Here is a 26,250-nt window from a genome sequence, read left to right on the forward strand (position 1 = left end):
CATTCGCTCCATTTTTATTTTATATTTTCGCTCATTTTATAATTGTAAACGAAATCAAATAAATTTTCGTTAATTATAAATTCCGCGAAAAAATAATAAAATACCTTTGAATTTTTAATGTTTCTCAAAAATAAATTAATATACAGAAATTCTCTACAAAATTATAAATTAAGTTTTATAAAATTTAAAATACATATTTATTTAATATTATTTTGAGTCAAAATTATTAAAATTATTAAAATCATTCGCTTAAAATATTAATTTGTTAAAATTAAAATCGAATTTTGTTGAATGATTGTGATGTATAAACAACTACATCTAATTGCACATTGAATAATAGTTTGAGAAATTAAAAACAGAAGAAAAGTTTTTTGTTTTATTAATATTAAATTGAAAAATATCAATTATGCAAAATTTATACATAAAGAAATAGCGATAAAATACATTAGAGATAGATTAATTTATCACTGAAACAAAATAGAAAAAAAATGATCTTTAATCAAATAATATTCAAATTTTATAATGATCAATGTAATCTTTTTAAACATGTAAGAAAATTAACTTGCAATTAATCGTGATTATCAATTTTAAAAGAATTAAAAGTAATAAATTAATATTATTATCTTTTAGAAAAATAAAATCTTCTAGAAAATTGAATGAGATATTAAAACTTCTAGAAAAGAAGGAACATGTACATATTATTAAATTTAAAAGAAATATGTGTTGTCTTGATAAAATTTTTATTTCTTGTAAAGATGCCCTATCATTTCGTCACATTCAAATTTTGTAAAAACAGTTAAAAGTCTTAAAAAAAATAATATTACTAATTGTCGTCTTTTTTTTATATTAATAAAAGAGAGGTAGTTTGTATATGAATGAGTACAGAATTTCTGTATATTGCACGATTTTTAAGAAACATTAAAAATTCATAAATCTTTCATTTGGATCGCGGAATATAGGCTTAACATTGAAGTAAGATCCGATACTAATTAACACAATATTTTCATTGTCAGTGCCGTTTGATGACCTCGACGTTCGAAGGTAGAGTAATTGTAGCATGTGTTGTTGTAGTTTCAGTACCGCTGCGAATCTCTCTTTCTACTGTAGTGCCTGCGCAATAACAAATAACAAAAAACAAAACAATAACGAAAGAATATAAATAATATTAAAAAAAATAAAAAATAAAAATTAAAAAGCGACGAAAGACAAACACATGATATTAAGCGATCGATGGATTATGTAGTATATGAGATTATTAAGGGATGATTATTTACAATTTTCAAATATACTATATATATATATGTATATAAATATATATATAACATTGGGAAACCTAAAAAATATTAATTTAAAAAATATACATTTAAAAAAGGAATACAGTATGTGTTAAAAATTAAATATAAAGTATTATTGGTCACTGGATCAATTTATAATTCACTCTAATTAAGTTAGCAATGATTTCACTCACTGTTCACTTGTTGAGTTTCATTTGTTTGACTTGTTTCGATCTCTCCATTAGCAGTAGTATTGTTGGTTGTTTGCGAAACAACGGTAGTAGTCTTTAAAACTAGCGATTGATTTTGAGTAGAGATTTCCGAAGTTCGTGAAGTCACCTCCATTTTAAGTCCTGCAAGACGATTGTGAAGTTCTTCGGAAGACGTTGCATTTCTGAAAAGTGAACTGTTACTGCCAAGCAAATGGCAATACAAAACACATCGATTAGCACAGCGAAACAAACATATATTTAAAGCCAGCTTGTTAAATTAAATCTATTTTTCTTTATTTATCTTTTTACTATATTTTTTATTATTTTTATCACCATGATAAAATTAATCGTAACAGATAAGCAAAAGAAGCATGTGAAATAAAACAATAAAAAGCTAGGCATAACATATGCAACACGTTCACTTACAGCAAATGATCCTTCACGCTATCGATCGTTATATCTCCAATAGAGCTTAAATCTTGACGATCGTCTTCTGCGTTTACATCATTGGTACTTGCAGCTGGTTGCAAAGATGATTCTTTCGGAGATTCTTCACCACCGGCTAAAATATATGTATTCAAGATTCGGATACTAAAGGATTAGGAGCTTGATGATGTTAATTAGCATAAGAAATAGAATTTAGCTGCTAGCTTATTTGATAAATCACAAGTAATTGTAGCAAAGCAACATTTAAATATTTACATAGGTTACAAGATATGCAAAGCAATTACGCATTTAATATTATTTAGCATATTTAGATATTATCCTATGATAACGTTTAAGTTAATGATATCGCAACATATATTAAGTAGGATTTACAAAACTTGACACAGTATACTCACTAGAACCTACTACACCATTCTCTGTAATCCTTTGCATTGTAACCGGTTGACTTCCCTGGGTTGTTTCACCTTCCGTTTCAGGTGTACCTTCGATTATTACTTCTTCTTGAGTATCTTCGTTGTTAGTTTCAGGAAATGATCTAGCATTTGGTGGTAAATTTAATGCACAGTTTGCTTTTGTCACTTTATTAGCCGACAATGAAATTCGTTGCAGTTCCGAGCTTGAATATAGATATAATGCTTCGCCAGCTTTTGTGAATGTTAACGAAGAAATTCCGCTGAAAAAGAAAATCAATAAAGATAATAATTTAACAAAGAAAAGATTTAAATCTTAAGGATTATCAATGAGACTTACTTGATGTCTTCTTTCTTAATAGCAGCAGCGTTAAGCTGTCTTCTCAATTCTGGAATACTGAGCACTAAACAATCTCCAAGATTGGTCAAACATAACAAACAAGTTTCTTCATGTGTTCCCGCAGGTTCCATTGGGCATGTGAATTTTGCAAAACCTGTTTTTCTTACTCGTGAACCTTCATGTGCAGTAAGTTTGTATTTACAATATGGTTTCAAGGATGGAAGATTGAAGATTTTGAATTGTTCTTCGCTAGCAATTACAACTCTGTGTGGTGATGCCATATCTGGTCCAGGACTCACGCCTTTTTCTGCTTCGAATGGTTCCGGTAACGGTACGCTAGATCCATCGAGAATTGTGATTGCAATTACAGGTGCTCTATGTTTTAATTGAATCTCTTTTCCTAATGTACAATTTACATCTTCTTCTGTTCTTCTAACGCCTGCAGGAATTGCTAATGTGAACACATAAACTGTACCGTTATTGGTACCTGCCCAAAGCGTAGGCGTTGTGTTTTGCACTAGAATGAAAAAAATATATTTAAAAAATATTTATAAATTATATATTCAATGAAATATATAATTAAATATACTTACTGCTTATAATATAACTTCTAGCAAAATATAAACATCGAACCATTGATCCCAACGCATCATCTACAGGTCTTGCTTCTACTTGTCTTTCCACAGGTTTCAATTCTACCGGTGAAAGATCGCCACTTGGCGAAGAAGCAACACTAGGCCTTCCAAAATTAAAAATCGTTTATTATATAATGTATTTATATCGAAGATGATAATTTATCTAATTTAAAAAAAAATACTCACGTTTCTTTCTTTTTCTCCGATGTCGTATTTCTGGTTGGACTATTAGCATTTGTTCGTCGCTGTGATCTTCCTTTCCTTAATCTTCTGAAAGATTCTCTCAATGATTTCTTGAATGATTTTCTTCTAGAAATCGGTGTATCACTGGCTCCAGAAAGATCTAAAATAACATCAAAATGGAAAATATTTAACTTTTCTTATAAGCATATTAATTGATATAAGAGATATATAAATATATATATATATTATATATACCATTTGGATTAAGTGTACATTTTACATTAACAGCCTTTCCTCTTGTATAATCAAAAACAGCTAAACCATGAGCTGTGCCTGCTGCAAGTAATCCCCATTCACTGTGTATAGCCAATGCTGTAACCGCAGCTGGTGGATATAATTGAAGAAGACTTTGCGGTTGAAAACCAACTGCGAAAGATATACTAGTTGTTCTCGCAGGAAGATGATCATGACCTTTCCAAACAAATCCATCACGATCGTTCACAATATTCATCGTGATAGCTTTGATCTCTTTGTTCACAGGTTCAGATGATATGGTAGCTGTAATTATGTGACCAGCTGTACCAGCAACCACTAACGTCGACGACAGAGGACAAAGTAAAACTTTTTTCACCGCAAGTCTTGGATCGTCGGAATATGGATCAAAGGTTCCAACTTTTCTAAATGGTGGCCACTCATCCTCATCATCCTCTGGTGGTTGTTCAAGAACATCTAGATGTTCACCGGTAAACAGAATGGACGTGTTATATTTATAAAGAGGTGTTAAAGCAACATCAGACGCATTCCAGAATCTCACGGTGCCATCTTCGTGACCGGTAAGTAACAATTCTCTGGTTTTTGGTTTATCGTTTCCCGATTTTTGATTAAGAATAATTCCACCGTCTATAGGCCATGATTTATCCGAATATAGATGTTCCGTTTGTGCTTTTCCAGCTGCGATTATACTGTCCCACAATTCTTCAGGAACATTTGGGACATGTTGTGAACAAGTGACCTGTAAATATTAAACATAATATTAAAAAAAAAGTATATATAAGCTATATACGTTATAAAACAATATGATATTTACCGCACTTGCATGGAGAGATACTAAATAAGGTAATGCCATCATTTTCCATTCAGAATTAGTCAAATCAATGGCCACTATCTCTTCTTCAGCCAATACTATGAGCGCTTCCGGACTAGCAGGAATATCTTTTCCATCCTCTTCCTTAGAAAATACAGTGAAGAAATCAATCACCTTTGATGTGAAATCAAAAACGACATGTTTTCCTTTAACCATAACAGTAATTGTATGACGATCGCCGTAACTCGCGCGTTGCATTCCACCCGAAAATAAGACCAGTTCTTTAAGCCTGTTTTTACAATGATTCGTTATTTTGGTATTGTACAATAATCAAGCATAAATAAGAAAATTGTGTGAATGAATTAAGTGAAATATTCTCTACTCACTCTGCGGTTGGATAGACGAGAATTTTAGTGATAGCTTTACACGGAAACGGTCCATACAATGTGGTCGACTCCAGCATGCTATCGCTGCTATCACTCCAAAATGCATAGGATCCATCGTTGTGGGAGGAAACAAAACGGGTCTCGGAGACCCAATGGACAGATTCCAGTTGTTGCGTGGAGACGAATGTCTGCGTACGCGAAAACAAACCCATCAGCTGCACGTACACGTTCGCCAAAACCACCAAAGACACAAACAACAATCAGAACGAGCGGTACCATGTCACAATACGTGCTTAACCCATCGGTACGTATTTTAAATTTAAATTTCTTACTCGTGACCGCATAAAAGTTTATTTTTGATTTATAATAAACTCTCTTTTATGATTTCTCTATTTTTCAATTATTATTTCTTTAAACTTTTAATACATGATTTGACGTATATGAAACTAATATATAGTGATATAACTAATAATATAATGATATATTAAAAGGTGTTGTATTGAATGTATATGGTGTATGTGTGTATATACGCATTTTATTTATAAAATATTGATAATATTGTGAAGAAATCTACTTCACTAAACGTATATTAATTATTTTGAGCATTTCAGTAAATATTATTGAATGATAAATTTTGTTTAAAATTAATCTTGCAATGGTTAATATTGTTCAAACGCATTAGAATCTTTCTTAGAAGATTGATATAACTTTCAAATGTTATTTTATGTGTATTACATAAAAAATTCTGAAAAAAATGAATTACTACATATCTTGAAAAAATTATTTTTAGATATTAAAAAAAAAAAAAAGAGAGAAGCAAGTTTTATATTTTTAATTATTTTGCAATAATGAAAATGAATAACAAAAGACTGGAATACATCATTGCAGGATTAATCGATGGGGTATTACTCCATTTTACAAAAGACCTTCAAGTTAAATGCATTTTTATCCAACGATGGATTAAGCATTGCCCCGAAAATGTAGTAAGCAAGTGTGTTCAGACTGTTTTGTAAGCGTGTCATTACACATGCCACATTATAACCTTGTACACATGGACATGTGACATAAAAAGATACAAGACAATAATACAAAGGCTCACCTGTTGGGCTCCAGGAGTCGCTTTGTTCCACAAAACCATTAAGCCACGATTGTAACCTATCAGAATATTGTCTGGATGACCTGGTTGTTCCGCTATCGCCTCGACTGCTCCTGGATTCTTCTTATAATCATCTGGGACGCTGTCATAACATCAATACGTCACGAACACATGAATTTAACTATACGCAGCAAATATTTTATAACTGGAAATGAATATGGACTTGAAGATAGTTCTTACTTTTAATATTTTTTATTTATGTTTTTTGTCGAGTATAAAAATGGATAAGGTGTGTGTAAAAGAAGAAAAACAATGCAATACAATATGTAATAATAAAAATTTTTTCTTTTTTTATTTTTTTTAATAAAATTTTTATTAACTTTTGAGAAAGTATTTCTTTGATTAAAATAAAACCAAATACAATATAATTTATATTTATACATTTAATGATTTTTTTTTATCAAATAAATAAAGAAATCAAAAATAAAATTTTGCTATTACATTGATATTGTTTGTAGATATTTAATTTTGAATTAGATTATATTGTTCGCATTGTCCTGGAGCTTGTAATATGTTAAAGGTCCTTCCTTTTCAAATAATGGAGATAATTTTTTTTTTGCAATTATAAAATATTTGCTGTATTTTAATGATAACTTTTTTTAAGAAAATATATTGTGCTGAATAAAAAATAGATAAAATATATTTTTGTTCAAGATAAATATTAAATGTTTGCATTTTTTTTAATTAATGTTGATAATGTTGATAAATAAATTTATTATTTCATAATATCTTTACCTTACAAAAATTGCAAAGAAAAGTTAGAGATATTAGTTTACTCGTTAATATCAATTAAAAAAACTTAAATTTGACTTTAAAATGGAATAATTAACACTCTTATAATTAAAAAAGTGATTTTTCGCTGAATTTCTTATTGTCATTTCTCATTGTTTAACAATGTATTAAAATCGGATATCCTGTAAATTGACGGCTTCAACGATGATGTTATGAATATTTTGAAATTATTATTTTAAAAAATTTATTTTCATCGTTTTTAATAAAAAAAAAAAAATAAAAAACATAAATTATCCTTACTTTTGCATTACGACATCCTGGTAAATGATGTTGTCAGGCACCACAAATGTTTTCAGGTTCAAAAGATAAATGTTTCCGCCTTCCGTTCCCAGAAGTAAATGTTCGCCGCTCGACTCAAGACACATCGCCGAGATTTTCTTCAATTTACCTTCCAACGAAAGCGATTTGGTTTCCACGACTGAACTTTCGTTAATCTCCCACAAATGAAGAGAGTTGTCGTCACAGAGAGAAACGACGCGTCCCTGTTTCATTCATTGTAAATGTATCATTTATTATATTACCATAAGTAGCGCTTTTTTATAATATTTTTCTATCATAAGTGAATTTAATATAATAGTACGGTAATGCTTTCATAGGTGGCAGTTCGCTATCTCTCCACGCGATGAAGAAAATTCAAACCACATTCAAAATGTCAATTGCATTCAAAACGTTCAGTTGACAATTCAAGATTTTTTCTGATATTTAAATGTTAAGTTTAGACTTTAAAATTTAATCAAAATAATTTTGGTATTTTTTATAAAAATATATCTATCATATTCGTATAATTTTGCTGATAAATATGAGACGAAATACAATGTAATTAGGATATTTCATCTTTTGTTTTTCTTTGTTGTTCTTTATCTGATGAAAGTGTCAACAAATATGTACATTCGAGAGAATACAAATTATAAAAAAATATTATAATTTGAATTTTTTAAATAAATATAGAAACTGTAAAAAATGTCAAAAATCTTAAATGTAATTTTATTTTTATTAACATCTATAAATATTATTCGATATAAATAAACAAATTTAAAAAGAAGAAAAAATTTACTATTGATTAATCATTTAAGATGAATGAATGAATGTCGTTTCATAAATTGTTCTTTTTATATTTTCCATATATATATATATATATATATATTGATGTAAAATTTTATAAAATTGATATTTCATAATGATTTTAAATGATAATACAGATAAAAAAAAATAACGACTATATATATCGTATTGTGATCAGTTTTCATGATTTCATCTTTTCTCACGAAGCAAATCCCGCGTCCTTTTTTTCATTTAATCATAATTACATATATATAATGAATTTTCCACGCAATAAGAAAAACTTGAGGAAAAAAACAAGGTTAAGAAGGTTTAACTTGTGCTTGGTACTTTCACGTGGAGTCATGATTTTTAACGTATTTTTTACATTCCATTTTCAAATGTTATTAATGTGTACAATAATTGGATATACATATGAAATATCTTTTTCTCAAAAAATTTTCCTCATATATGGTTTTTTCATTATATACGTTTAGTTAAAATAGTTTCTACATGATTCTACGATGCAATGACAAGGTTAGGTTTTAACATAGGTTAAATTAGGTTAGTTTTAATTTTTAAAAGAAAATATATGTAAAAATGTATTTAAATATTTAAGTCCAGATAAGTTTTAGGTTTCAATTTTATTTTGTATTATACTAAATTGAAATTTAATTGCTTGGATGAAAAAGAACAAAGAAATACATTATATTTTAATGTTTTCCTCTAATTTAAATAACTATTGGAAGTTATAATTTTTTACTTCTGATACGATTCAATTTTGTAAATAATATAAACCTAATACAAATTTTTTAAGAATCATAAGATAATCGATATCGAATATTGCTTTCAAATATCATTTCGCAATGATACTCTCATTGATTATCGAATAAAATATACCTAGAAAGCAAAGAAAAAGAAAAAAAAGCTCGTGAAAAAAAAGGTGAAGTGATTATAATCGTACAACTGCTATCTTATCGGTATTAGGATTCGTTTGAAAAATGATCGCGATAACGATAATTTCGTGACTCGTATCGAGCAACGTAAGCAAACTAGTGCTTGGTTCGATACAAAGATTGACATGCCACACCTATTTATATATGTATTTATATATATATATATTTGTATATATTTTTTATAGAAAGCGATATTTTGATTTTATCATTGCATTGAACGAATTTAATTTATTGAAGCCCAAAGTTGCATCGACATTTGTATCATTTCATTTGTAACTTTTTTTTGGCTAATATACAATATTCTATTTATTTTCAAAAAATAACAAAAAATCTGTTTTAAGATTTCAAGAATCTCTTTATTTTTCTCATCATCTTTTGTAATATCTTTAAAAACAACTTAAAGAATAATAGTATAATAGATATATAAAGATATAAAAATAATAAACATATAAAAATTCATTATTCATAGAAAGAAGATAACAAAATAATTTTTTTTTAATCATAATTAATTTTCCCTATTTTTCTCGTATTTGTTGCATTGGTAATTGATAATCTCGAGTTCATCTCGAGTTTTGTCAGAATTTTTAATCAGTGACAGGATGATTGAGCTTATTATTTTCGATCATGTTCACACTTTTAATTTATTATAATTTGTAATATTTTGTACAGATAAATGATTGATTACTATAAGAATATTCTGGCAAAATTAATAATTTATAGTAATAAAATAAAAATAAAAACAGAAATAAAAATCTAAAATAATAATTGAATCTTTTTAAATTAAAAAAACTATATTTATGATGCCTTTTTTTAAATAAATTATTCTTAATTAATTATTTTGTAATTCAATATGTCCAAAAATATAAAATAATAAATCAATATCAAAAAAAAGATTTGTGTTTTAGTTATTAAATCTAGTTAAGTTTGTTTCAGTTCATTGACGCAAACAATCTAAGAATATTTTCGTTAATTTTTAATTCAATCATCAATATTTAGAAAAGTCTAAAATGTCTAAAATTTCTTTATTTTTGATTTTCGTGTTATAAGTTTTTAAATACACTTTTAAAAAAATTATAAAAAAAAGAAATATTTTGAGAATGATCATTATTGAGAAGAATTTTAAAAAACTGAAATTAAATTTCTGACAAAATTCATTTAATTCACATTTGTTTTATGAATTTTTTATCATAATATATTTAAATATATTATTTGCTCTGTAAACAAATAATAAAAATCAATTCTACATTTCAGAAGATAAAAATGAAATAAAAATTGAAAAAAATAGTTATGTAAGATGTAAAGATTATTTCTATCATAAGAGTATCTATATTTTCTATTTTTATATCTAATAAACCAATAAAAGTCAATAAAATTATTTTTACATCTAATAAAATCATTAAAGAAATATAATAGAAAAATAAAATCTTAATGTCAATTATTTAACTAAGTTTTAAAAATTAACATATAAAATTGAACTAGTGCATACTATAAAAGAAATAAAACATATATGTTTCTAACTAAATAAAAATCGTATTAATTTTGCAATAAAATCAATTTCTATATGTTTTCCATTTTTAGTAATTGCAAAAATAAAAAATTAATTATTAATAAACAATTGATTAATTAATTAATAATAAGAAACCTATATTTTCATTTCTTTTTCATGAAAATATGAACTTGAACAAAGGAAAAATTTTCATTTTATCATCAGATAGACAGCGATACTTTACATGTATATAAATATACAATTTTATAATATAAAATATGGAAAAATATAAAACTTAAAATAATCCATAAAACGTAATACATTTGGCGGCAATAGATTTTCTTGATCTTTTGAACAATCGAATCATTATTGTTTAAAATTTATTTTCTTTCTAAAATTATATTTTAGATAATATAATTTTTCTTAACATGAAATTTTCGTATAGAAAGTAACATGGATCAGAAACATGACCCAAGATCAGCCAACCATGACACAATTAATCGATCTATCATCCGAGAGTTAAAAAAAAAAAAAGAATTATTTTAACACGTTTATTGGAAATTTAATAGATTCCATCATTGATTAAAATAAATAATGAATTTCACAATGAAATTTTCCTAACGTTAAGATTCATATTTAAAAGGAAGGAAACAGGAAAATAAAACCCTCCACGGTATATATGCTCTCGACCTTTATGGAGGGAATGACAATGGTGTTCGTGTATTATTTATTCACATACACGCGTGCATAAGCGCGTTGCGCGTGTCGCACACAGTTATGCAACCCAGCAAAAACTGTATACACCGAACAGTGTCGCGTTACGAGTGTAACGCGTGTGACTTTTAAAAACAACCATAACTTCACACCTCCGACTGTCTCTTTTTGATTACAATGTACCTAAGTATGACGTACACAGAAGATATTACTATCGCGCACTGGGCATTAAACCATTCCTTGAACATGATTCTCTTTTCCTTTTTCTTTTCGTGTTACCTTCATAAGATAAATACCGATTTGATAGAATGAAAACAAGTTTCGAACAAAGTTTCACTAATCTTTTGATGATGTAATGAAATTAAAAAAGAATTCAAAACGAGCAACTTAGTTATAATTTCTTGCATTTGATAATCTTTTCGTTATGTATATTAAGAAAAAGTATATTTAGATAATTGATATCTTATTGATATAAGATTTTTATATAATAATTTTTGAGACTTTTTCGAAGCAATATCGGTACGAAAAGAATAAGTATAGATACATTAAATGCTTCTTAATTATACTGAACGTTCGTGTCGAAGAAAGTAAAATGATATTCGAATGAATGTATGGGAAATAATTGTTCAACAAAAATTCTGATAGTAAAACCTAATTTATTTTGAAAGTACGGGAAAATGTCTGGAATTTCCTATTAGTAAATAACTTCTTCATAAAGTTTAGAAACTATTAGCGCAGTCATTAAGAAATTCGAACATGATACGTCAGCTTTGATTTCAAAGTAAATATAAGTTGCATATTTTTTACGTACGCGAGTTGAAATCCTACGTGAATCATTTATTTATATTTTATTCAATAGTATTCAATATTTTTCCTATTCGATATTTGAGAATCATGATAATAAATTTGTATATTTATTTCCGCATATGATATGTAAAATATATTAAAATCAATATTAAATAATAATATTTACAAAATATGAACAAATTAACAAACTTAATAAAATGATATATAATATAATATATTAAAATACATTTTATTAATAACTTGGAGATCCAACAGTAAAATTCTCATGAACTTTTTTTTTTTCTAAGAATTGACTCGAGTAGTTCGACAAAAGAAAATAGATGTAACTAGAGGAAGTGAGATATATCTAATATCGAACAAAAACTACTTAAAGAAATTGTGTCATATGAAAAAGAATAATCAAGCAATAAAGAAAATTTCAATTTTCTATAATTTTGATGTTTTTGTATTTATTATTTATTATATGAAGATAATATTTAAATTCACAACATAAATCGAACTAATTCTAGTAATTAATTACTATTATTAACAATGATTTATATATAATAATAAAATTAATTCGAGTGAAATTTTCTTTATCGATTATTTTTTTTTTTTTTACAATATTCCTTTAAAGTATATCGTAGTTATTCTTGTTATGTCTAGTTTTTTTTTCTCGCTTAGTGAAAATCACTGAATAGGTGGTGATTTTAGCAAGCACTATTGTATACATATAATAATAGAGTGACGCTTACCTCGTTGGGCAGAGCGACGATCTTCGTGACAGCATTCTCTCCACTTTCGATGGTATGTTGTCCATAGAATTCCACACCTGGCCTACCGAATCTATAATCTTCGATTAAGAAAAATAGAAAAAAATAAATAGAGAAAAAGTAAATAGCTCTTATTGCAAATATATCAAGACATATATCTTTGTTTCTATCCAGAGATAAACACCGCTTTTGTTTCAAAAATGGCCGATTTAATATACTGACAGAAACGATTGTACTCGATCCGAGTAATGTATACAGATCTTCCGTATTCACTTCCGATTCTCAATACCTATCGTGCAATAGTTTCAATCGAATAATTTCTTAAATCATCGATTAGACACATTGATTATCAAAGGGATAAAAGCAAATTTCAAATAAACTAAGACAAAAGAACTTTTTGTAAGAATTTTCTAATAACTTATTAAATTGTTTATATCAATTGCCTGGCTAATATCATTTGCAAATAAAATTACCTTCGAGAAAATTACCTTACGATAAAAATATTTATCATTCGTTTTGCGAAATGATAATGATCTACCGATTACGTAGCCATTCGATCGTATAATAAAACAACCAGCATATTGAAAATCAAATCTTTTAGTTTATCATTTATATTTTTCTCAAATTATATTTTTGTTAGATTTTCGAAGGAATAAAAGAATTTCTTAGTTTTCAAGTGATTTTTAAGACACCTTTATATGCATAATACATAAATTATACAATATTATAATATAGAAACATTGAAATAATAATTACATAAATAGATGGATATTTATTTGAGCAAATAACTCTATTATTTTTAATTACCAAGTATATATTAAAAGTAAGAGAGCATAAAATTTGTCCATAAATTACGTGTCATTTATTTTTAAATATAAATTTATTAATTTCTTAACTGTCATTTGAGTTTGTCTATTTTTTATTAACTTACTACATCATATAATTTTTCAAAAAATTATTTTTATATTTGTAAATATAAATGTTAAAAGCAATTTAATTAAAATTAATTTATATAGATTAATTTTTTTATGTTCTTTAATAATGTTGCACATTATTGTTATTATTATGAATAAGATACACTAATATAAATTTAAATAAATTCATATTAAAATCATTAAAATATACTATAATATATTATTTATAATACAAACTCAATTCAACAAGTATCAATATCATATTAAAATCAATATATATTTATTTTAATCCTGAAATGTATTTTTAATTATTCGATGTTTTATAAACAGAAATTTATATAATAAAATTTCCAATAAAGGTTCTAATTTTTTTAATATTGTGAAACGAACTATTTTGATTACAGTCCTACTGAATCAATAATCGACCTAACCACAAAACTGGGCAACGAAGTAATAAAAATATGTCTTTGATGTGTCTACACGTTAGTTCATTTCTAAATATTTCCTCAATGATCAATGAATCTCTTAAAGATCTCAAAATTGTTTTGCATAACTTCGAATTGGACATGTTTCTGGGATGATTTAAAATTCTTTGCGATACGTCAACTATACATTAAAAGTAGTTACAGAGTTGCGTGTTGCTACAAGGACAAAGAACAAAAGAAGAGGACAAAGATTTGTGATTCCTGGAAAATGACACGATAGAATCCCTGTTCAATTGATTAAACTTTCAAATGTATTATACCATCGATTTTCTTTTCAAAAAACATGATGTCTTTTTTTTGCTCATTTTGAATAAATTCATTTTTATGATATATTTAATGCTAAGTTCACACTGATGTTCAGCGAACAATGAACACAAAATAAAGAAAAGAAGAGATAAAGTATATCAAATGTCTTGTTTATAAAATCAGAATGTGTCTATGCCAATGATAGATATATTTCAAAAAGTGGAAATGAAATATTTGAAAATATATATCTATGGAAAATATTAAGATTAAAAATTAAAACATAAAATTATTCATTGAAATAAAAATCGTTTTTATTATGAAAAATATAATAAAATAATATATAGATGTATCAAAATCAGCTGTATGGACGTGACATAATTTCTTCGTGAACAAAAATCTATAAGTTTTCAAATTGCTTTCATTCGTGATCAATGTCGTTTACGAACAATTATGGTCAAATGTGATATAATATGAAAATTCATATTTTGAATTGCATTACTTTCGAGTTCTACCGCAATATACTTATAATCTATAATCATCCTATTATTTCTAATTTTGATTAATATCTATCTTCAATCTATATTTCTCCACAAATTATATACTTGCACGTAATATTTTAACGCTTTCGAACTCTCATCTTTCCATTATAAAAATGAAAAAAAAAAATAAGCGAACCTAAGCGAGATTTGATCCTAAAGTTTAAATTATATAATTTACCAATTAATAATAATAGTAATAATAATAGCATAGAAAGTTACAAATCATACGTTTTGTTTTTTACAATCTTTAACGTTAAATAAAATAATGAAATGAATATAATTCGTAAGATATATTGTAAAACTACATTTTTTTATTATAATATCGTTTTGTAAAAGAATTAATTCAATTGCCTATGCTTGGAATTCTATGCTTATCACTTTATTTTATTCAGTTTGAACATTACCTAACCTAAAATTCATCTTTAAATGTTCAAATATAATTTGCATTTCGAAAAATCAAATCACAAATATTATAGAATAAGTTTTCTGCATGCATCCAATATCTCGAACGAGGAAAAATATAAAAGAATCTACTTGAAGCTAATAAAGATTCAATTCCGGAACTTGAATTTAAGATTCTGTACGATTTCTATGTACTAAAGCGCCCTCTTAATTCTATCTGGTTTATACCAATCTTTTCTTGAGAATAAAATCATAGCCTCAAACTTTTAACCTCAAATTTTTTGATGTCTTCTCTAGTATAATAATTATTCAAATTCTGAAAAAATATAACTTAAATATTCTGCTTTTTTTAATTAAAATATTCTAAATAAAACATTCTAATCTAATATTTTTTTATGTTTCAAAATATATTGAAATATTTAAAATTCTATGCATTCGTTAATTTTGAAGTGAAATTACTACATATTATATATTTACAAGTAAAATTTTTATATATTTATAAAAATCTAGAATTAAATATAATTTAATTCCTTTTTTTTTTAAAATTTCTTCTAACATACATTTCACATTAAACTAGTTTGCGTTATAATTAAATCAGAATTAGAACATTTCGGTTACTTTACATTCCTAATCATGACTTCTTAACACTTCGATACTTTACACGCAACGTCCTTTCACGAAGAATAATAACTCTTAAGCTCGATTTCGTCACTTAACAAGTATACCCTTTAGAATTCAACGAATATAATTTTCTCGCGAAAATTAGATGACATTGGAAGAAATTTTCTCTCGTTTTATATAAAACGTTTCTCAAAAAAAAAAAAATAAAAGTCACGAGAGTATATTTTGAATGAAAAATATGATTACGGTTGAGGCGTGAATCGAGGAATAGCTTTATCGAGATTGCAAAATATCGAGTATCGCCTATCTAAAATTAGTAACTACAGTGGAGAGAAAAAGTATCAGAAGAAACTAGCTTCAATCACGTGCCCGTTTCCCTATGGTCAATGGCTGTCGAAGCCTTTCGACCATTTATTGATGTGATATGAACGTCATCGCGCATCGACTATACCTTGACCGAATTATTAATTATTAATCGAGAAAAAAGGATTAAAAGAGAAAAGAAAATAAAGAAAAAAGAAAGGCAAGATAATAGAAAGCAAAAAAAAAAAAAAAACGAGAGTAAAAAGGATACACCTTAATGGCGCCGGATGCCGTGCCAATGATCATCAACCGCAAACTCGGATCCCATGCGAGGGCTGTGGGCTTATTTGGGAATCCATGTTGCACCGTCTGAAAAGAACAGGAAATGATTGTTATTAGTCGGAATAATTACAACTGTTAACGGAATCAGTGGTAATAAAAGATCAATGTATAATTATTAACCTATACTTGAGTATTCTGAATAGGTTAGAATTGCCTTAACCAATATTTCGATGTATAATCGCTATGCTATATAATATCGAAATAAAGGAAATACTTTAAATACAAAAATCAAAACAACTTTTTATTCATAAAAAAAGCAAATAAAAGTATTTAAATAAATATTTTTGAATAATTAATTATAATAAAATAAGTAATTATAAATAAATTTTCAAATCGTGAATTTTTAATTTATTTTTTTAATATGATATTTTTATAGTAATTAACTACAATTAAATTATTCAAATTTCCTTCTAAAATTGTAAATCTTTACTTATACCATTGTCACGGCAAATGTCCATATAAATAGAAATAATAGAAATAATTGATTTTACTTTATAGCTTTACGTATGCTTTTAGCATTATGATTATTTAATATTCTTTCGTAGCGAAATGGTTAATAATATTTTTTTGTGTTTAAATCATTTATATAGAGTGTTTTTTTATTTATTAACCAGTTATTCAACATTTCTTATTCGATAAGAGATAGTGAATGAGTAACATTTCATACATTTTATACAATTTATTAACTGTTCATTATCTTAATTATTCTAATATCTAATGAATAATTCTCGCATTTATGTGTTGAAACGATTTTAAATAGAACAAGAACAGATGCTGTCATCAATTTATGAAATTAAATCTGCAGCAATCTCTTCACCTTAACCCTCGGATTGCGAACGGCGAAGTTATCGTGTGCACGGCAGACGTCGAGTCACTTTTGACCCAGAATATATAATTTCTTTTATTTCGATCATAAAATAAATTTTTACGCGAGAATGTTATTTATTTTATTTATCTTTCTATAAAATAAAAGAAATATTGAATGATACACAATATTAACTTTAACTGATTCTTATAAATTTAGAAAAATATATTTTTATTTATATAAATGAATTCTGTATTTCATTTATGTAATATTATTTATAAAACCAAATATATTTTGAAAATTGGAAACAAATATCCATAAAAATATACATAAAATATCTTTAAGCTTTTCTGAAAGCTTCCTATTTAATGTGTTAAATGACATCATAGTACTCGATTCATAAATTGCTTTGGTCATTTCGTCTGACCATTCTTTATAATAATTGTATATTGTCTGCCTTAATCAGCGAACTATTTATACGAGAAAGTCGCTAAAAATAGTCGCTATCTGCGCCGTTGTATACAAGCGTGCTCGGAGGCAAAAGTTTGATCCTCGATAAATATCAATTTATTCGTAAAATTCGTATGTAAGCAGAATATATCAAAATAGTATTACCTGTAAGTAGAATATAAAATTAAAGTTCAAAATAACCCCAAGTTCAAACGACTATCCGTATAAGAAATTCTCCTAAGATGAAAATATTAAATGAATATTTAATTCAATATTCAATTTCCATTTTATCTCACGATTGATTAATTATCAATTTCTCAAGGATTAGATTTTAACGAGAATTAATAATTTTCTATCTGTTTTACTCGACTTCCATCTACTTAACCACTTTTATTACATAGTATAAAGTCGATATAACCACATGTTGAATTCACAGTAATACAGTATTTATCCACTATGTGCTCGGATATTTCTCGCGGATATACATTAGGAAGTCATCCCCACCACTGGAAAGAGAGAACCCATTCTTGGACCAAATGAAGCGAATAATTTCACGCTGAACCAACACGTACATTTTAATATTTCATATAAAAGAAGATAAAATTTAAATAGATAAACAAAAGTATTAAAATAATTACTTGCTTAAATATTTTTTCTTTTTTATTTTCAACAATGACTATTGATATTAAAATTACATTATGTGTTCTTATTTTCCAGATGTACATATCAATCAAAAATGGATTCAAGGACATGCAATGCAAATATATTATTTTTTAACAAATTTATAAAGCAAATATAAAGTAAATACAAAGATAAAAATTAATAAAAATAGATAAAAACTATTTGTTATTAATAATAAAATATATATTCGTGTAGCAAATCATCAGGATTATGGCTTGATGATGTGTAATAAAAATGATGATAACAGAGAAGGTAGAAATATAAGAGAAGTGAAATAATATACAGGACGTCTCAGTTGAAGGAGGTCACCTAAATATTCTTTTCATTTTTAACAAGAGAAATTTTTAAAGCACAATTTGAATGATTTAAAAAGAAAAATACCGTGAAAAAATTTTTCTTTTTTTTTTCATATGTATAAAATTATGAGAATCTTAAAAACTAAACAAATGATAAAATTACAGGTGATAATATGAATTTATCATATGTTAAAGATATTTAAAATGTTTATATGTATACATATATATATTTTCTAATTTACTGTTTGATAAAATCGATATTTTATGAAAATATGTGAAATATGTGTTTGTAAAAATTTTATTTTTTACAAAATATAAAAAAAATAAATATTTTTAATATTTAATATTTTAATATTTTGAAAAGTTTCATTATTAAAGTCGTAAAGTAGTATTACTTGAATGATATTATACAAAATATTTTTTTATATTATTCTATATTAATAATATTTAAAAAATTTTTATCTTTGTTAAATAAATTATAAATCATAACAAATGACAAAATTTATTATCATATTAAATAAATAAAACTATATTCTAATAATTATTAAACTTAATTATATTTTTAAAACAAATAAAAATTGGAAAACACTATTCTAATTCATTATGAAGAGAATATGAATATATTAATAGCAATATTTCTTTCGAAGGAAAAATAAAAATGATTTTTATTTAAAAAAAAGAAAAAAATAGATGCATGTATATGAAAAGATGTACCGTTGTACACAAAATGATTTCCTAACTGCAACTAACTCGTCGTACGTTAAACTTAATAGTGTTGAGAGTAAAATATTTGAGAAATATAATCACTACATTTAAAATAAAAGATATACAGCTAATGTTAATCAAATCTGTACATTGGTACTATAAATCCTAAAAAAAAATTTATTTTTAAATACGTTTAAATTTCCTTTAAAATAAAATTTAATTTATGTTAAATTTATTGCATCATAAGAAACAAATCAAGATATTTAAGCGTATGATATAAGAAAAAATTTATTACTATTATATTTATCGTATTACTAATATGAGAAAAAAGAAAAAAAATAATTTATTATAAATAATTATAAATAATTATAGAAATAATAATTGTAATAACAAAAAAAAATCAACTATCTTTTTATTGAGCGATACGAAAAATTCATCTGTAACGCTCAATACAAGTTTATCCGTTCAAATAGTTAAAATGAAAAATAAAAAAAAATGTGAACTGTAACGTGGCAATTAAATAGAACATGAGGCAAACTTAATTAAGAGAAACAACGATACTTGGGTTAACGATCGTGTCCTTTTCCGCGACTCGTTTTCAATGTAATTAACGCTAATTATTCGTGACAATCATTTCCGACTTTCTCGATATAACTTCTACAATGGCATCAATTCCACAGGCACTAATTTTCGAGCGAGAAGCACACCGATTACTCATCGATGAGTCAGATTTCGTAAATTCTCGTTAATCGAGCAGTTTTATCGATTGATGGTACAGAAGTACTTATCCCCTTACTTTGTAAACTGAATCATAAAGAATCTTTTTTACGTTCAGCAATTAAAACATTTCTGTATTACACTTTGTAACAATGTATACACATAGGGCGAAGCATTTGAAATTAATCTCTTAAACGTCTTTGTTATTCTCGATAAGATTTTCTTATCGAACGAGGTTTGAATAATTTGTTTATATTTCCGAAGGACGAAAGATGAAAATTATGTTCTTCCTTATCAATACGTTCTTCTATTAAGAATACAACTAATGATTAATATATCAAAGAGAGATTAACATAATAGCGAAACCTTGAAAAAATGATGATTCTCTAATGTTTTTATTTCGTAACTATAACACTAATATAATTGAGATATCTTTATCTTTCCAAATAATGATTGGGATATATATTATAACGAAATACATTCGTTAAATTGGATATAAAATAAATTTACTATATTGAAATGTTCGAAAATAATCGATAATAGATTGCTAAAAATTTTAAAAATACCGAGATCTTTTTTTATCTAAACTGAAACATTCTTGATAAGTCCTCAAAATTTTGATTACCTTTATACCATTTGACGCGTGTTTTTACAACACGATTAGAGAAACGGCTGTGCAACGATACGCCAAGGAGAGAGTGAGACCTTGACTCATTGTCAAGTAATTTCCATGAAAAAAGATGTCATACTTTTCATTTTTAAGAGACCATATACCAAAAGAATTAAAGTAAGATGATACGAGAGCATAAGCCGATACAAGAATAACAAAGGATTCTCTGGTAATCTTTAATCTGGCTTAATTTTAACCTAACCTCTATGGAATTAAATTTATTTACTATCCCTAAAAATTGATTTTATATAAAAAATAAATTCTTTATCATTCAATATTTTTTGCATGTTACTAGCACATACTGCATATATTAGCACATATAGCACATATAATTATATTAATGTTTTTAATGTTGGAAACTTTGTATTATAATTTTTCCTTTTTCATAATGAAAAAATATTGCCGTATCTTACAATAAATAATAGAAGAATAAATTTTAATCATGTAGACTAACTATTAAAATCCATAATAATAAATACAATAATATTTAACTGTTCGAATGCTGCATTACAAGATCAATTTAAGATTAAGATTCTACAACTTTTTAGCATAATTCTTAATTAATTATTTCAATTTTAGATTGATCTTGGTTATAATAATGCAATTAATATTTTTATAAATTATTATAAGATATATGATAAAATTCATCGTAAACTTTGAAATAGACTATCTCATATCGAATAGATTTATAACATCAGTTGCTGCATGGTACACATATATGTACATATGTACACACAATTATTTAAAAACTATATTCCAATTTTATATTTTAATTTTCTATTAATTTTATTATTTTTCTATTATTAATGTTATAAGATATTAATAATTTAATTTACAACAAGATTTTTTACAAAAAAAATTTTGAAGTTAAAGAATTATAACCTAACTTTCTGTTAACTTTTTTGAGAGTTATTTTTATTCTACGAATATCTGGTATGTCAAAATTCATTAAAATTTTGATATTTTCATAAATTTCACATATATATTTGTCAAATTTGTGGAAACAAATTTTCATGAGACACGTATATTCATTTATGAAATCGTAAACATTCGTTCGATCTTCATCACGCATCCATTGCTCAGGTTACTCATTCCGACGAGTACACACACGTCTACATATCGTGTATATAATAATATCTTATACATTTACATTTTATTTAATTATATATATTATAAATGTTTTAATTTTTATACAATTTAAAAATAATAATAAAATAATATTAAATAATAATGAATTCAATGAATAAAATGTTTATATACTTAGAATAAAACATTTAATATTTTTTATAATAAATAATAATATAATTAATATGAATGTAATTAATATAATATGAAGTATTTCCTTAATTTGAATTAAGGAATTTAAATTAATAATTTGTTTCTATATTGATTAAAATTTTAAAAGAATTAATTAATTTAATGAATGTATGAGAATACATGTATAGCATATATTTGAGTGAGTGAAGCATATATTTTTAATTAAAAAATATAAAAAGTTTATTTTTCAAATTAATTTATTTTTTCTACATTTATTTACTTATTTTCTAATGATAAATAATAATAGAAAAAATAATATTTGAAATAATTGATCCAAATTTAAGATTATTTGTGATATAAAAATATTAATTTAATAAATTTATTTGTTAAATTTTGAAATAAATATTCAAATATTATTCTACTTTAACAAAATTGCTACGGTAATAACAATTTAATTTATAATATTTTTGAATATTATTTCCAATTCTATGGATAGATATATTTAGAGTATAAAGTTAATTTTAATAATTTTAATAAGTCTAACCTCGATTAAAATAATTTTTTTAAATCTTAATCATCTATTAAACAATGTTCTTATAATCCCACAGAAAAAAAATATCAATTTCGAAATATGATTTTATCAATTTATATAAAAATAATCAATAATAAAAGATTTATTATTTTCATAAATTTTTAAATTTTGTAATATTATCTAAGATAATATTAGATAATATATAGTTGCAAAACTTTTACAGTAACATTTTGATAAGAAAAATATTCAATTAAGTACAATGCTCTAATTTTATTCCTAAAAATATTAAAGTTATTATTGGATCGATAATTCAATGTGACATTTCTTTAATATGAACACTTGCTTCATATTGGTATATTTTCTAAAATACTCAATAGATATTCCAAAATTTATTTGTTTTATACTTATAAAGAATAAAAAAATATATAATTTTAAAAAATTAATTATTAATATTTTAATATAATATTATAATCACATCTTAGCAAATAAAAATATTTTTTATATTTTCTATAATTAAAATATTTACTAAATATAAAATAATAATTGAATAAAATAATATATGTAATCATTTATGTAATCATCATGTAATCATCATCATTTGTCTTATTAATTTACATTAAAATCTTCGAAATAATCCGCATGTTGTAAGTCTATAATTCAACTAGCTTAGTCTAACGGTATATTCATGCTTATATATTAAAACTGAACATGAAAAGGGCTAAGCATCTTATCACGCGTTTGTTTGCACAGAAAACTGATAATATCTTCCCTCATATTTTTTTTTTCTAAAAAAAATATATAAAATTATCAATATATATAAAAGAATCGATTTCAAAGACCAATATGTCCGAAATATTTGGAAAGAAATTATTAAAGTATAATCACTCTTTTTTATTTGGAAAGAAACATAGTTTTTTTATTTTTAAAACATTATATATTATATTATATTATAACATCTAAAAAAGGATTTTTTTTATCTTTTTTAAAAATATTTATTATAATTTCTAAAGATTTCAAGGTTATTCTTTTTTTTGTAAATTGTTATTCCACACCTTTTTCCGATACAACACAAAATAGAAACGTTTGACAATGATGTAATCTACTATCAACTATTATTTCGATCATTCCAAACTATATTGAAAATATCAAGTTTGCGTAAATGTGGCCGCTTTAATTAAGGCAACAAGCACCCTCCATGCTGAGGGCTTTCTACTTTTTTCAACTCGTACATCTTACCGCGCAAAGTGTGCTACTTTTGTCTGTAATTGCTTAACTTACAGATTAACCTACATTTCCTATTTCATTTTCTGACCGAATGAAAGTAACATTATACATATCAAATGAAATGGTCTTATTATGAATTCGTATACTGTTATACAAAAAACAATAGAATGAAAGAAACATGGGATAGTAGTATACAATTTCAATTGTAACAGTTTAAGGGTTTAATTCACGAAGTATTGAAAAAAAATCGTCCTTCATCACAGATCGATCAGAACCGGCACGACCTGATTGCACTCACGTCTATTTTCGCAATCCGTGTCGTCAAACTTCGAATCCAGCAGGCAGAGAATTAAACCGCGATAAGGTTTCGCGACAGTGCACCCGATGGCTGGCGACGATGACAGCCAACCGAGACAGAACCGCTAAAGAAACGCACCACGCACACCATACACGACCACAATAATCCTGACTCTCTTGCACCGTGTCTCGGCCACTGGTCGTCTTCTAGACTTTCGGTATCGATTACGTTCGGGTATCGACCTGTTGATTCCGCACTGTTCATTCTTAAAATACGCTGTATCATGTTCTTGGATGAAGGCAATTTTAGAATCTTAATATTCCATCGTATGAAAGCAGCTTAAAAAGTTTGGATAGCGTTGTATTGATTAAATATATTTTGCTTCTTTCAAATCAATAGAAAATGATGATTTTTGTTTAAACAAAATCGACTCAAAAACGAAAAAAATAAAATTTTTTAAATATTTATTTAATATTATAAAAAGTATTTATTATGTTTATTATTCATAAATGTTAGTAACCTATGGCAAATCTTGGCCAATGGCAAAAGAATTTTATATGTTACGTTGTAATTTGATAATCAATAATTAAAGTCGAATTCATTCATATTCTTTTATCGAAAATAAATTTGGAACAAATTTTTTTTATCTATTATATATGAATTATATTATAGTATATTTATGAATTTCCTTGAGTCGCGATATTCACTATCTTTTTATGTTTTTTTCTTTTTTTTTTTTTTTTAAAGACAAGATTTATCTGTAAAACGATCGGGAAGCTTACGCGTAAAAAGAGCTTGTATTCTGTAAAACGTATCGTGTGTCAACATCGTGATATCACGAAACACGAGATTACTATCTGACATGGTAACAGAATAAACTTTCAATTGCAAGCTTGTTGACTTATAAACAATGAATGTGTAAATAAAACAGAAAGAAATGAAGGATCGCTTTGGTTTAAAAACCGATAGCTGTTTGATAAGGTTAACCTTCTGACGTTTATCAAATTCAATGATTTGATTAGTATTTTTTTCAATTAAAATATTAAAAATTTATATATATATGAAAAAAATGATTAACGTTCTTTCAAAAATCTGAAATAATCGAATAAAAGAAAGATTTAACTATAACAGCTATACTTTAAATATAAAATTGAAAAAAAACGAATTTATCTCAATGTATACTCTCACTTTCCTCTGAATAAAAAAACGGTACAAAATAGCTTCTCTGCAATGTATCAAAATTTCGCTTTCCATTGAAAACTCCAGCACATGGATATTTAAATATGTATAACATGGATATTTATCCATGGTAATATTGTTTTGTCATAAAAGTGAAGCTAATCTATTTCATTAATCTTGACGTCTAGAGAAAAAAAATACAATAGCAACCGCTTAACTATAACAATTTTTACCCGCTTAATTGCAAATCTATATCCCCACCAGTTCTTAGAACTGGCTTCACGTTCATATCGGCGATGAGGCATTCGGCTACATAGAGTAGTGCTCGTTTAGCTGCAACAGCTTCTGGATCTTTTTTATGAAGAATTGCATATATTAAATAATTTATTGTTGTATTCCATTCTAACTTCCACATTATTGAGATTTGAGTTAAGCTGGAAAAAGAAATTTCTACACTACATTTTTCCAAATAGTTGTAACTATAAAGTCTGGAGCTGTTGCAGCTAAGCGAACACTATTGTAATGTTTTATAGAAGCAGGCGAGTAGAAGAAAGTGTCGGCACATTTCGCCGGCTGGATATACATGAAACTTTTAATCAAGACTCACCTTTCGAAAGGCAAAAAGATCCTTTTGTAGTTTCTGTCGCTCGGCCGTAGGTTGTTGGCCCTTCCCTCTGATAAACTTCAACATCTCTGTCGGCGTTGTCTCTTCCTCGAGCGGTGCGACATGTCTTTTGCCGTCGCGTCGGCTTTCCACCAATCATATGTTTCGGTTACATTCGACCATGCTCGGCCAAAATCGTCTACGTTCGGCTGGAGTTGGAACGAAAGCCTAGTCGGGCGCGCCCGTACGAACAATGACCTCGATCAGGCCTGCCAAACCTCGCAATAGAATACCCACTTTCACTTTAT

General features: G+C 26.0%; 1 protein-coding gene and 3 long non-coding RNA genes across 15 annotated transcripts; 2 read left to right on the top strand and 2 right to left on the bottom strand.

Moving 5' to 3' along the window:
* Positions 1-723: 723 nt before the first annotated feature.
* Positions 724-26,222, bottom strand: LOC107997224 (lethal(2) giant larvae protein homolog 1). Of its 11 annotated transcripts, none has more exons than XM_062081324.1 (15): positions 25,946-26,159; positions 16,454-16,551; positions 12,655-12,745; positions 7,160-7,401; positions 6,071-6,209; positions 4,972-5,159; positions 4,589-4,874; positions 3,757-4,513; positions 3,505-3,661; positions 3,277-3,422; positions 2,684-3,200; positions 2,329-2,606; positions 1,913-2,048; positions 1,469-1,668; positions 724-1,110 (listed from the first exon to the last, which is right to left on the bottom strand). In XM_062081324.1, the coding sequence occupies exons 1-15, from the start codon at positions 26,027-26,029 to the stop codon at positions 1,010-1,012; spliced, it is 3,420 nt and encodes a 1,139-aa protein (XP_061937308.1). In that variant the 5' UTR covers positions 26,030-26,159; the 3' UTR covers positions 724-1,009. The 11 variants fall into 11 exon arrangements, with proteins under 11 accessions (XP_061937308.1, XP_016911155.1, XP_016911154.1 ...); XM_017055666.3 differs by having other exon boundaries at positions 1,469-1,686; XM_017055665.3 differs by having other exon boundaries at positions 4,972-5,186.
* On the top strand, positions 7,284-7,889 carry LOC133666915 (uncharacterized). Its single transcript, XR_009831804.1, has 2 exons — positions 7,284-7,421; positions 7,516-7,889. It is a non-coding gene; the product is annotated as an uncharacterized LOC133666915 (long non-coding RNA).
* On the bottom strand, positions 17,191-18,232 carry LOC133666916 (uncharacterized). The gene is made up of 2 exons (XR_009831805.1): positions 17,945-18,232; positions 17,191-17,483 (listed from the first exon to the last, which is right to left on the bottom strand). It is a non-coding gene; the product is annotated as an uncharacterized LOC133666916 (long non-coding RNA).
* On the top strand, positions 17,475-19,100 carry LOC107997225 (uncharacterized). Of its 2 annotated transcripts, XR_009831802.1 has the most exons (4): positions 17,475-17,946; positions 18,216-18,401; positions 18,497-18,579; positions 18,656-19,100. It is a non-coding gene; the product is annotated as an uncharacterized LOC107997225 (long non-coding RNA). The 2 variants fall into 2 exon arrangements; XR_001765956.3 differs by having other exon boundaries at positions 18,497-19,100.
* Positions 26,223-26,250: the final 28 nt, after the last annotated feature.

This window comes from Apis cerana, linkage group LG11 (assembly GCF_029169275.1).
Source record: "Apis cerana isolate GH-2021 linkage group LG11, AcerK_1.0, whole genome shotgun sequence".
NCBI classification, from domain to species: Eukaryota; Metazoa; Arthropoda; class Insecta; order Hymenoptera; family Apidae; genus Apis; species Apis cerana.

Excerpts from the sequence above, each read along its gene's own strand:
- LOC107997224 (XM_017055664.3), bottom strand. The coding sequence starts at position 26,029 with ATGTTGAAGTTTATCAGAGGGAAGGGCCAACAACCTACGGCCGAGCGA. Across the intron at positions 16,552-25,945 it reads ATCTTTTTGCCTTTCGAAAG|ACGGTGCAACATGGATTCCC; the intron begins GTGAGTCTTGAT and ends TGTTCTTTTCAG. Across the intron at positions 2,049-2,328 it reads GAATGGTGTAGTAGGTTCTA|CCGGTGGTGAAGAATCTCCG; the intron begins GTGAGTATACTG and ends CATATATTTTAG.